The sequence below is a fragment of the Penaeus japonicus genome, unplaced genomic scaffold, assembly GCF_977035675.1.
Source record: "Penaeus japonicus unplaced genomic scaffold, GWHDUDI00000001_assembly GWHDUDI00000036, whole genome shotgun sequence".
In the NCBI taxonomy this organism is placed as follows: Eukaryota; Metazoa; Arthropoda; class Malacostraca; order Decapoda; family Penaeidae; genus Penaeus; species Penaeus japonicus.
In genome coordinates, this window is record NW_028234438.1 from 17,774,199 (window position 1) to 17,786,698 (window position 12,500).

Genomic DNA, 12,500 nt, shown 5'->3' on the forward strand with positions numbered 1-12,500 from the left:
TCTTATAACATGAAATTCTTAGCGTTTGGGCATAAATCATAACAAATAATCTACACCTAAACAACTTCACACCAACTCTATGACAAACGTAAATATAACATTTGTACTCAACAATTAACACATTAACAGTTAGTTTACCAATAACCATATGGAGAATACTTATACCAGTAACAATGGTAATGATGACAACAAGAGGCAAGTAACATCCTTCAAGATATAACATATATCAACTGCTTATACAAAGTCCACACAAAGAATAAGAAACATTCTAATAATAATAATAAAACAGAAATTTAAAAAATGATATTTATAACAAAAATAATAATGATGATGATGATAATAATAATAACTTATTCTAACTGTCACAGACAGACAACTAGTCCTTCACAGGAACAAATATTAGTCTTTCTTAACAACATGTATAAGATTAAAAAGTAGCAAATACTTTACTTTGGCCAAAGTTTAACTCCAAGAATCCCAAGCTAAGATCAACTAAAGCTGATTAAGAAAAAGAGTGAAGACTTGAGGCCAGAGCGCTATTAATCGACTTCCGTAGGCGAGGAGAGGATATTTTACACTGGTGCGTTTGCAAATTGTGATCCAACACGTGCAACCTCTGTGAAATCTTATGTCACAGCCCTTTTATGATTTTGGTGTCATGCATTGGGATTATATGGAAATGGTAATCAATGCAGAAACAACAACAGCACAAATTAACAAAATCATTATAATGACTAAAATGAGAATAATCATATTAACCCTATGATGACGGTACGTCACACCCATGTGACACAGCTAAATGCCCGATGACGCGGCGACACACCAGTGTGACGTTCGCGATGCAAGAATGCATAGGCCCGGTGTAGGGGGTTTCCACTTATCGCTGGGCCCGTCGGGATTGGGTTAAAAATGACTATTAACCAATTGCATACAGGTGTCATGACACACATGTCGGCACCAATTAGGCTTAAACGACGGGAGTCAATGCATACATGACGCAACATTGGGATCTGCTCACAGTTGAAGTGCGCACATAGTCATTAAGTAACAGCTGTAACAGCGCTAGCTCCTGAGATACAGGGTTCCAAAGTCAGCCTAAACCCGCATTTTGTGATGGATTTATTGAAAAATATTGTTTGGGCTAGTCTGCGCTACCCTGAGGGTGGAGAAAACCCTTTCCCTATCCCTCTAATTTTTAGCTGGTGATGCTAGTGTTGGAGACCACCCGCCCTGACGACCAGTCAGATCGTTAGGCGTCCACAATGGGTTAAATGATTCTGTGAATGAAATAACAATGACAGATTCAAATCAATTTTGGGGGCAAGATGTTAATGATAATGATAATGATGCAATTATTGGCAACAATAACAAAAATGAATACAAAAAAATAATCCTATAACATTAAAGGTAAAAATGCTGCATTCCTTTCCTAAAATTATTCACATGGCACCTTTGTTCAATTGTAAATCAATAATTTTTCTTTTCACTCACCACCATCTAACACACGATGATGTCACTACGAAAATAGAAAAAAATGTCTCTTATTTTTTAGTTTTCTATTTAGGTATAAATATATATATATATATATATATATATATATATATATATATATATATATATATATATATATATATATATATATATATATTATATATATATATATATTATAATATATATATATATATATATATATAATATATAATTATATAAATATATATCCATATATATATATAATATATATATATATATAATATATTATATATATAAATATATATATATATATATATATATATATATATATATAGTTTTTTCTTCTGAGATTGCCTTTCTTTTATGGGGTTTCTAATGGCTTTGAAACTGAAAAATCACAGATGAGATATACCATATAACATTATGTTACTTCTACAGGAAGTATATGATTATAAATCTCATTGATAATTCTCAAAATCATCAAAATCTTAGGAATGCATCAATAAAATCAACTCCTACAGAAATCAGTATCAAATATATGTTCATAATTTTCAAAACCCAATTTATCACTCACACTATATATATAAAAACAATTTACAAATACAAAAACAATGCAAAGTGATAACTGGGTTCAAAAGACAGTTCTTTTTCCTAATGACATCATCCATAAAAATAATACATTGGCTTCCACATTGAAGAAAAGGCATAGTGTATTCCCTCATTATACATCGTCAAAACAGTATGTACTATTCTTTGATATTGAAAATTCACCATCATAACTGTGGTAATGAACAGTCAATTCCCACTGTTTTGATTTACAATTTTTCATTACAATTTGTGTAATATTCCAGGTTCCTATAAAAAAGAAAGAAAAAAATAATACAGCAAGGCAATCATCAAATGTTTGCATACATTGTACTTTACAAGCACAAATAACAAACACCATGACCCACACACAGACATACTATCTTTCCCACACCTTATAAACTATATAAATAAGAAAATACTATCATAAGACCAAAGTGGAAGCTTCTATGTAAATACTATTTGGACGAACTAAAGGGGAAGAGAGAATGGCCGGATTCAGATGGCTTCGTAAGCCTCGTCAAACTCCTTCTCCGGGGACGCCCCAAAGAACTCCTCCAAGTCATCCTTCTCTTTGTCTCGCTTTTTCTTCTTCTTCTTCTTGTCTCCGTCCTTCTCCTTGTCTTTGTCTTTGCTCTTTTTCTTGTGTTTCTTAGATGGCTTATCTTCGTCCTGCAACCAAATCAATGACACAGTTTTATACTAGCTCTTCTTTTAATACTGTCATTCAATTTGAAAGCAATATTATTCATCATCACTGTGCTTATGTACATGTGTGTGGGAAGATGTATACCTCTATACATGTGTGCATGAACGCAAATGTCAACATACACTTACCTACACTATACATTGTGTGCGTATCAATGCGTATGTGTATTTGTTTATTTTGTGAATGCGTATACCTGTACATATCTATTTTCTCATATGACAATTGGAATGTTACCTTTTCTTTCCTCTCCTTATCTTTCTTCTTATGCTTCTTTTTACGTTCTGAGAGTTCTGTTGGACTCTCACTCCTCGATGTGCTACAACTGTGATGACTCATCTTCTCCAACCCTTTGCACATATCCACTGTGGAACCTGGAATCAAGAGTAAATCTTGTACTACTTGTATAGTCAATAGTAGTGCATTCTAGACTAAGGAACAAAATATTTCCTATCATAAATATACTTGCAATGTCATCATAATAATTACCATAATTAATTAATCATCAACAAATACATACTAAAACCTTAAGACAATGAATATTTCATTATCATTTTAAATATGGACATGTGCAACAATTATAATGGACTATATAATCCTTTCAAAACTTCAGGCAAAATTATATCTATATCATCTCTTTCATAATGTATCATTATTTTAAACTTCCTTCAGTTTAGAGTGTCAAAAAAACTGTTAAAACTTCTTCCTTACCTTGATTATCATCAGAGTCATCTAGAGTAGCTCCCTCTGGCATGTCAGTTGCAGTGGATATATAAGGATTAGCTATGGTACCCTCTTCAGAGTTCAACCAGTCGTCTAGCTTGTCCTCCTTGCCCTGCTCTTCACCATCACAGTGTCCAAAGTTAAGTACAATTCCAGCCTCTTTGCTGTTGTGAGTGTCTGGTGAGCTCTCAAGGCCTAATTTGGACAAGGCTACTGAAACGTCATTTTCACAGTTTAGTTTCTCACTATCACTAACTTTTCTTTTGTTATTCTTTGGTTTCTTGGAAGTTCTTACCTCTCTCTCCTCACTTTTACTATCATGCACAGAGTCTACTTTTGAAAAGATTCCCACAGAGTCATCTTCAAAGTCTTCGTCTGCAACTATTTCCACATTTGACCCGAGTTTTAGGTCATCTGGGTCTAGGTCCACTTGGAAACCTGACACCATTGGATTTCCATCACATTCTTCCTCACTGGAATGGAAAATAATTATAACACACAAAATCTTTCTACTTTGATAATGATACAATAGAGCAAACACATTTTTGTTAAAGATAATAAAAGTAAGTCAGATACATAATCTAATTCCCTGAAGAAAATAAAACACAGATTAACGTGACAATCTTAATACCTGTCTTCTTCTGCAGGAGGACTGTGTTCTTTGCCAGAGGAAGTGAGGACATCACTCAAGAAAGACTGGTCTAACTTGCCCCCATCAGGTACAAAGTCATCCACAGAAACAGGATCCACGGACCCTACTGATGGTATGACACAATCTGGAGTTGATCACAGAAATTAGTAACCCATCATACATGAACCACCTGACATATCTGAAGTACCTAACACTTAATTCTTATAAACCTTTTAAAGTGAATTTTTCTCAATAAGAACTGCACAAGTGAGTTTATTAAAGACAACAGACTTAAATCAGGGTGTCAGTCATGCAGCCTGAAGCCCATTTGGTGCTCTTTCTAAACCTTTTGTTTTACAAGTCTGAACCTACATTATGGCAAAAGATCATCTCTTCTCCCTCACAATTCTTTCCCTTGGATAAGCAAGATATTGGGCACCAGCTGATAGTAGTAGATCACATTACACAGATATAGTATTACATCATCTACCCAGCATACTATGTACTGAATCCCCTTATTCTTCCTCTTAGATTTGATCTTGGAACTGCTCATGGTAATTTAATTTAGCCTACAAAAATCATACCTGGCCTATCATAATGAATGAGTCTGGTACCTCTGGCTTAAAAAAACATAATTACTGAAATATTGATACACCTCCTTGGCTATCAAATAAACAGTTGTATATTTAAAACAAATTAGCAGAGACTTGCAGTATTGCATAATGTCAAAGTACTATTGTTATAAGGATGTATTTAAAAAAAAAAAAAAACAAGATTATATAGTATATGTAATAGTATGAGCTGAGGTATACTATTCAAAAATCAAAATGAGACAAATAAAACCATTAGTTTTCCCGCATCACGCCACAAATATATAATATGTTGTAGCACTTGGTGGATCATTACTGAATCCAAACTCCTCAGAAGTAAAATGTGAAATCACAGTAAGTGCTAAATAATTAACAGTGAAGATTATATATAATTATCAAATACATGAAGAAGTGAAATAAATATGAAATATGAACATAAATATAAAATGATAGATACAATTTTTGGAATATCATACCAGCTGTTGCCTCCACCGCTGGTTCCGGGTCTTTGTTCTTGTTGAATATTCGAGACATAAAGCTAGTCTTCTCTTGTGTTTTCTCTGGACTCTGGTTGGTTGAGTTTTGTGCACCGCTGGAGGGACTATTGCTACTGCTGTTGCTGTTGCTACTGTTGTTGGCACTAGCACTGTGGGGGGGGGGGGGGGGGAGGAAACATCAGAAAGAGAAAAATAAGTGCTAGGAATAACAGTGAGATTTTTTATGCCTCTCATTCCACTGGCTGTCATGCTTTGTGAGACATTTCATCCTTGCTTCTAAAAGTGTCATTTTCCTAATAGATTGGTATAAATAACTATGTTCAAATCAAGTTTTCCAATGACCTTAGATATCCAGCATTTCAAGGGTTCAGAAACAAAAGGTTTGAAATCTTCAATAATAACCTAGGTGCTGATGTTGGGGTTGTAGTTATAGATGCCTTTGAAGCTGGTGGGGTTGTTGCCGGTGTCTTTGCCGACTGTGGGGTTGTTGTTGGCACTTGCGGCGATGCTCGGTCCACGGGCCGCGGGCTAGATTGCGTACTTGAAGCAGTTGATGATAAACTGACTGGAACTGATACTGATTTTGCAACTGCTGCAATTGAAAAAGAGAGAGAGAAAAAAAAATGAATGAATAATAATTTGCTTAAATTTGATATTCTTTTCAAATACAAACACATACAAAATACAAAAAATATCTACAGGAATAATTTACCTAAGCTATTGGGACCATTTACTGTGGGAGGTGGAGATGTTGTGGACACCATACTGTTTATGGATCGTGATTGTGGAAGGGGTGAAGTGTTGATAGGGGCAGCGACCTGTGCGACAGGGGCAACTGATTCAGCTGCTGCTCTTCGTCGGTCAGTCAACTGATTCAAAAATCTAAAATAGGAAAACAAAGTTATAGAGACAGTCTACAACACTATCCCTAACTGAGCAACACAATTCCAAGAATTCCAATTGCTATCTGAATAAAAGCAATGTAAAAAAAATAATAATAATAATAAAATAAAATAAAATAAAATAAAAATAACTTTCTTTGGATTCTTAACCCAATCCCAACGGGCCCAGCGAGAAGTGGCAGCCCCCTACACTGGGCCTATGCAATATTGCATTGAGAACGTCACACTGGTGTGTCGCCCTGTCATCAGGCATTTAGCTGTGTCACATGGGTATGACACACCGTCATCATTGGGTTAAAAATGAACATAAACTGAGTTAAAAACTAAAGAGATCGAATCTAAACAAACAAAACATCAAAAGTAAAAAATCAAAAACCCAAAAATACCCACTTACACATCATAGTTTGCATCGTCACTCTCCTGGTAGAGTTCCAGCTCCTGGATGGTTGCGTCAATCTCCGCTGTGTTGGTCTCCAGCTGGCGGAGGAGAGTCTCTCGCTGGAGTTGCAGGAATGGCAGGTTGAAGAACTTGTGAAGCAGCTTCAGGCCAAAGCCGTTGCGCATGGAGGACTCTGTGTACCGGACGTCAGCTGCACCTTCGGGTCTGGTGGAAATTGATTATAAATCATTTTGATTAAGGACTTGAGAAAATTGCCATTTTATCAATATATTGCCTTAGATCTTCACTTTAATTATGAGGCAGCCATTTGGTGAGATACTGGTGTGTGTGTGTGTGTGTGTGTGTGTGTGTGTGTGTGTGTGTGTGTGTGTGTGTGTGTGTGTGTGTGTGTGTGTGTGTGTGTGTGTGTGTGTGTGTGTGTGTGTGTGTGTGTGTGTGTGTGTGTGTGTGTGTGTGTGTGTGTGTGTGTGTGTGTGTGTGTGTGTGTGTGTGTGTGTGTGTGTGTGTGTGTGTGTGTGTGTGTGTGTGCATACATTTGGGCTCTTGTTCAAAGTAACTATGTAATTTCTTTATATATTTTTTTCATTCAACGTTAAGTTAAAATTTGTGACAAGAGAGGAAGCTGGAGTAGCACATATATTTTGGTATCCCTTGGTTATTCCTTGTTTTCATACAAGATGGCGGTATTCTAACTTTTGGACATGAATGTACTCAATGCATATGGCACTCAGCAGTGAAATGACTCTGTTGGACTCCTAGTTAGATCTCACACACAAGCTCTTGTTTTCTATCTATTAACCCATTCGCACTGGTTAATGTCCTAACACATGGTCAGAAAATATCCCCGGACCCAGGTGACGTCCACAGACATTGTGCATTTTCCAGCCAGGGCAGTTGCGACGTGCTCAAACGTCAGCAATAGATTTCTAGATTGTTCTTAAATATAATCCTTTTTCATAATTTCTTAGACTGTTACTTTGGTTTGGGTGTTTGAATGTTAGAAAATGAGATATAACGTAAAAAAATGATGTCACAGAAAGCTACATGATATTGATGATATCATGGTAATTTCTGCTTCTTTATTGGTTGAATAAAAAGATCTGAGTCTAAAAACTATTGTAAAATAAAATGTGATCAGTCAAGAAATAAATTAAACTATAAAATTACAAATGTAATACTACTTCTAATTTGTTGATTACCCAAGATATCATGTCATAAGTACATGTATGATTATTTACATTGTTTTTCTTTTCGTTTTGGTAAAAAAAATATAAAAAAAGTAAAAACATGTTTTTTGATGCCCTACTAAGAGATTGCTGCCACTTTCTATTGGTATTATCACATAGAAGTGAAGAATATAGGCAAAGTTCAATAAAATAACACTAGAAAGGCATTGCTGTAACATGTTTTGACTAAAATAATTCCTCTGAACATAGCAATATTTTTAAGCGCCTTTACATTGCAGACACATTCATGAAAACCATAAGAATAGGGTAGGTGAAAAACACTCTAAGAGGTTCAGTGCGGCCCTGTGCAGTGGGAAAACACCCTGGGTCGAGCGTTGTGCACTTGTTATCTTCCTGGTAAACACAGGAGTAGGCGAAAATACGTCCTGTCGTGACATAGCATACCAAATGACTAATACAGACCTCACATTGTAAGATCTTTAGGGATCAACTGCCTTTAGAAACAGTGAAGGGGACCTGTTTCAAATGATAAATAGTATTCTGCACAACCTACTGAAGAGGCTTTATCTCAAGATTTAGGCAATGGTTAAAAAAAGTCACAACAACTAGCTGTTTTTCCAACCCTAAATTGTTGGTGGCTTTATTAATGTGAGGGTTCTGATCAATAAATTGACACTTGGCCAAAAAGATAGTTTAGCTATTTAACCTAACAGGACATTATGATATATAACATATAACTATAAAGAAATAAATATAAAAGCAAACATAGTGACACAGAAACACATACATATCAATAAACATACATACCGTACCTTACTTATATACATACGTACACACATATGCATAAAAACACAGGCACAAAAATATTCCCGCATCTACAGAACTTACCTCTCCAAGCTCTCAATGAAGAACTTCACATCATCTTCGGTCACAACGCGATGATGGCCCATATCCCTGTGATTAGCCAGGACTAGGATTGGAATATGACTAGGCACATTTTCAATCTCCCGTCGAACGTAGTCAAATGTCCTGGAAGTCATAGTTTCATATCAATTTCCTACATTCTATGACTGTACTAGAACTAAATAGTTCTTTCTGCTTTATTACTCAAACAAACTGAGACAATAAATCTTATACTAATAGTCGCATCAGATATTTAGCAACTTACCAGTTTTTGGTCATGTCGAGCATAAGGATGACTCCATTGGTTCCTTTGTAAACATCAAGAAATTCTGCATCAAGAGCTGGCTCTTCAAACTCCAAAGATGCATTATCTAATTTCAAACCTTCCATCTGCCAATTTGCAAAAGACTTTTAGTATAAATTGTACGAATAAGTGTACAGTAACATCATCCTCAAAATCATGAAAACATAATATATATATATATATATATATATATATATATATATATATATATATATATATATATAAATATATATATATATATATATATATATATATATATATATATATATATACTAATAATAATAGTCATTAAAATAATAATAATAATAAAAATAACAATAATGATAATAATGATAATAATAAATCAATAAAGCTGTACTATGCATTCAAAATCAGTTTTTATAATCATATCGGTAATTCAGAGTAAGGTAAACAATATCAAATCAGCTGACAATGTTAATTTCATATCTATCATTCAAAGGCTTATATATCTAATAGAGCAAAAGAAATTCCTAAGAGAAAAAAATATATATATATCCATATCCCTAACAATACTTTCCATACAGATAAAACTTGATGATATCACAAAGACCTTTTATCACAAATGTAAAAAATAAATTCATTGCATTCATCTAACAGGCTATTATACGTTGGCTTCAATATTTATATCTGAATGTACATTTTCAAAAGCAAATGTTTTATATCACATCATAGTGAAACTTGAAAAAATAAAATGCCAGATGAACCCTCCCTTGACAGTTTGGTGTTAAATACCTACTGGTATTTTGTTGACGTTGCTGTCTCTCTCTTAATAAAAACGGTTATTTTTTATCCTGTATTTTACATTAATCATGACCCAGATGTCATTATGGAGCCTTTAGCACAATGAAAAAATATAAAGAAAATCATTCAGTAATCTTACTTTATGGTCTAATGTATAATCACCAATGATGTCAATTTAACATTTCCACAAAAAACATCTTGACTTATTCATCCCAGTTACTTGTTGGGTTGTTAACATAAGTTTCCCTAAGACTATCAAAATAAATAAGTAAACAGTTAACTTTAAAGCATAATAACTTGCAGACTGAAAAAAAAACTTCCAATACTTCTAAAAAGTACAGATGTAACCATTATAGGCCATGCAATTTCCAGGTATGTATACTTGTCACCAAAAGAAAATATCTAAAGCATCCATATCATGAATATATAAACTACAGCAATTCATGCTGATGTATCTGTTTATTACAACAGACTGAAATAGGTTAAATTTTCCTGTCATCTGGGCCTGTGCCGCTTTAAACTTTTGGAACAGACATTCAATATTTGTGATTTCTTTTACTTACCTTCTTCTTCTTCTTTCCCTTGTCAACAACATCCCATACTTCCACTTTCACAACATCATCTGTAGCTTTGTAACTCCACTGTATGCTTGCCACCTAGAAAAAAAGAGTATACTAATAATTTACTATATCATTTACAGTATCTGGTACACTAGCTTCAGCATCTTTATAGTCTTTTTACATGCTATACTATTCACTTCATGTGTATCTCTCTCTCTCTCTCTCTCTCTCTCTCTCTCTCTCTCTCTCTCTCTCTCTCTCTCTCTCTCTCTCTCTCTCTCTCTTTCTCTCTCTCTCTCTCTCTATCTATATATATATATATATATATATATATATATATATATATATATATTTTATATATATTATATATATATTTATAATATATATATATATATATATATATATATATATATATATATAGTTATATATATATTTATAAATATATATATATATATATATATATATATATATATATATATATATATATCTATATATATATATACATCACAATAATCAATACCACAATAATAGTTTCAAACTTCTATAACATATATTTAAAGACATCCAAGACCACATCTTCAGTGCTCCAGAAATCTCAAACAAATGTCCACCAAGACCTTTTCTGGAGTGCACAGTATAGCACAATACCTGTGGCAATTTTTTTTATACTATGCCACTATCAAGTTGAACTTCAGATTGGAGGCTTTACACCACAGATCACAGCAAGCATCAAGTGAATTTGGATAGAAAGAAAGTGTTACAATTGGTAGCCATTGTGGATGTCTCTTAAACATTTACCTCTAATCACTTTTCACTGCAACTACTATTGAAAGCTTTTTAAGTGAAAATAAGTAAAGTTCAACAGAGAATAATTAGTAAAACAGAATAAAAAGTCATAAATACGCTTGGAACAACAGAATGGACCTAGATTACCTGAATTTCTTCTGTAGGTGCGTAATCCTCGCAAAAAGGCTGTCCTTGAAGGCGTTTAAAGAGACAGGACTTCCCTACATTCCGATCTCCTCTTATAACTATTTTCACTGTAATGAAATATAATCTATTAACATGCTATTCAGATATTGTTTTACTATGATTATATATATAATTTTCTTATTAAATAATGCTTAAATATAATATTAATACCAGATTTTTATGATTTGACACTGGACATTTGGCCTACATACAATCAATTTTTCTAAAACTACCTTCTAATTGTGAAACCAATAAACAGCAAAATGTAAAGAAAGAAAAAAAAAGTAAAAAAAATTATGGACCTTAATGAAAACACTAAATTAATTTTGATCTCAGTTTTTCATCTTATCTGGATTACATTACATACCAGGATCCTATACTACAGAAAAATGTATCTTCGTAATACTAACCATATGCTACATCTAAAACACATTTCTATTCTCCTACAATACATACTGTTATACTGGACACCACGGGCAAAGCGGCGCTGTAAGGACGCTGCCATTGCCTGCACCCCCCCAGGAGGCGAGGTTGGGGTGAGCGGGCTGTCTGCTCCCAGGCCCCTCAACTTGCGCAGGGCGGAAAACATCTTGAGCCCCTTACTGTCCCACGGTCACACACTCACTGCAGTTCATAGAACGATATATATATTAAATAGGCTTATAATCTCAATCATCTGAAAGTAAAGATATCAATCTAACCAGCTACTGGGATCTTGAGATTCATGTGCCGAGATTGAGAAAAAACAAATGTAATGGTCATAAAGAAATCGTAGAATACCACTACTTGGTATAAAAAATAATCTGCAACCCCACAATCACATGTCAAAGTCTGAAGATCGACACATCAAATGATACTGTGGCCTTAGTTGCTTCGAGCTCCGGCATTGATCAACAGACATCCAAAATCTTATTCCTGGCAAGATAGACCACCCTGATAATTAACCAGTCCAAGGTCTGTATTGGCAAAATATACATAGTGCAGGTTTGATCATCACTTGGACCTATTCTGGATAATTACCTTAAATTCCCAAAGTAGTTGTTTACTATGACAATATCCCAAGTTCACTCAATGATAAGTCAAAATATATGTGAGTGAGTGACTGCAACAGGTTTCTTGTTTGGCAAAAAAACATCCTGATATCACGTACCGTTTGCTAATACAATTTTAAAACATGTCTATGGAACCGCAAGCAAACTAAGTCAACTAATAATCACGAGTTTCACTTCCATATCGGATTCACTTACGTTAAACCTAATCATGAAGTAATGACACTGATAAATCTCCAATACTGTAGGTGTATAAAAA

At 34.1% G+C, this 12,500-nt stretch overlaps 1 protein-coding gene across 2 annotated transcripts in view; it reads right to left on the reverse strand.

The window, feature by feature from the left end:
- Nucleotides 1-1,731: 1,731 nt before the first annotated feature.
- The window catches only part of LOC122259258 (uncharacterized), an 11,072-nt gene continuing 303 nt past the window's right edge, over nucleotides 1,732-12,500 (reverse strand). For both annotated transcript variants that reach the window (XM_086531579.1, XM_086531578.1), the window contains exons 2-14: nucleotides 11,649-11,816; nucleotides 11,154-11,260; nucleotides 10,224-10,316; nucleotides 8,860-8,984; nucleotides 8,580-8,720; nucleotides 6,499-6,708; nucleotides 5,915-6,084; nucleotides 5,605-5,794; nucleotides 5,182-5,351; nucleotides 4,116-4,260; nucleotides 3,473-3,957; nucleotides 2,999-3,135; nucleotides 1,732-2,727 (exon numbers count right to left, since the gene is read on the reverse strand). In XM_086531579.1, coding sequence (XP_086387705.1) covers nucleotides 2,554-2,727; nucleotides 2,999-3,135; nucleotides 3,473-3,957; nucleotides 4,116-4,260; nucleotides 5,182-5,351; nucleotides 5,605-5,794; nucleotides 5,915-6,084; nucleotides 6,499-6,708; nucleotides 8,580-8,720; nucleotides 8,860-8,984; nucleotides 10,224-10,316; nucleotides 11,154-11,260; nucleotides 11,649-11,781 — 2,280 coding nt within the window. In that variant the 5' untranslated portion in view covers nucleotides 11,782-11,816 and the 3' untranslated portion in view covers nucleotides 1,732-2,553. The remainder of the gene's footprint in view (nucleotides 2,728-2,998; nucleotides 3,136-3,472; nucleotides 3,958-4,115; nucleotides 4,261-5,181; nucleotides 5,352-5,604; nucleotides 5,795-5,914; nucleotides 6,085-6,498; nucleotides 6,709-8,579; nucleotides 8,721-8,859; nucleotides 8,985-10,223; nucleotides 10,317-11,153; nucleotides 11,261-11,648; nucleotides 11,817-12,500) is intronic.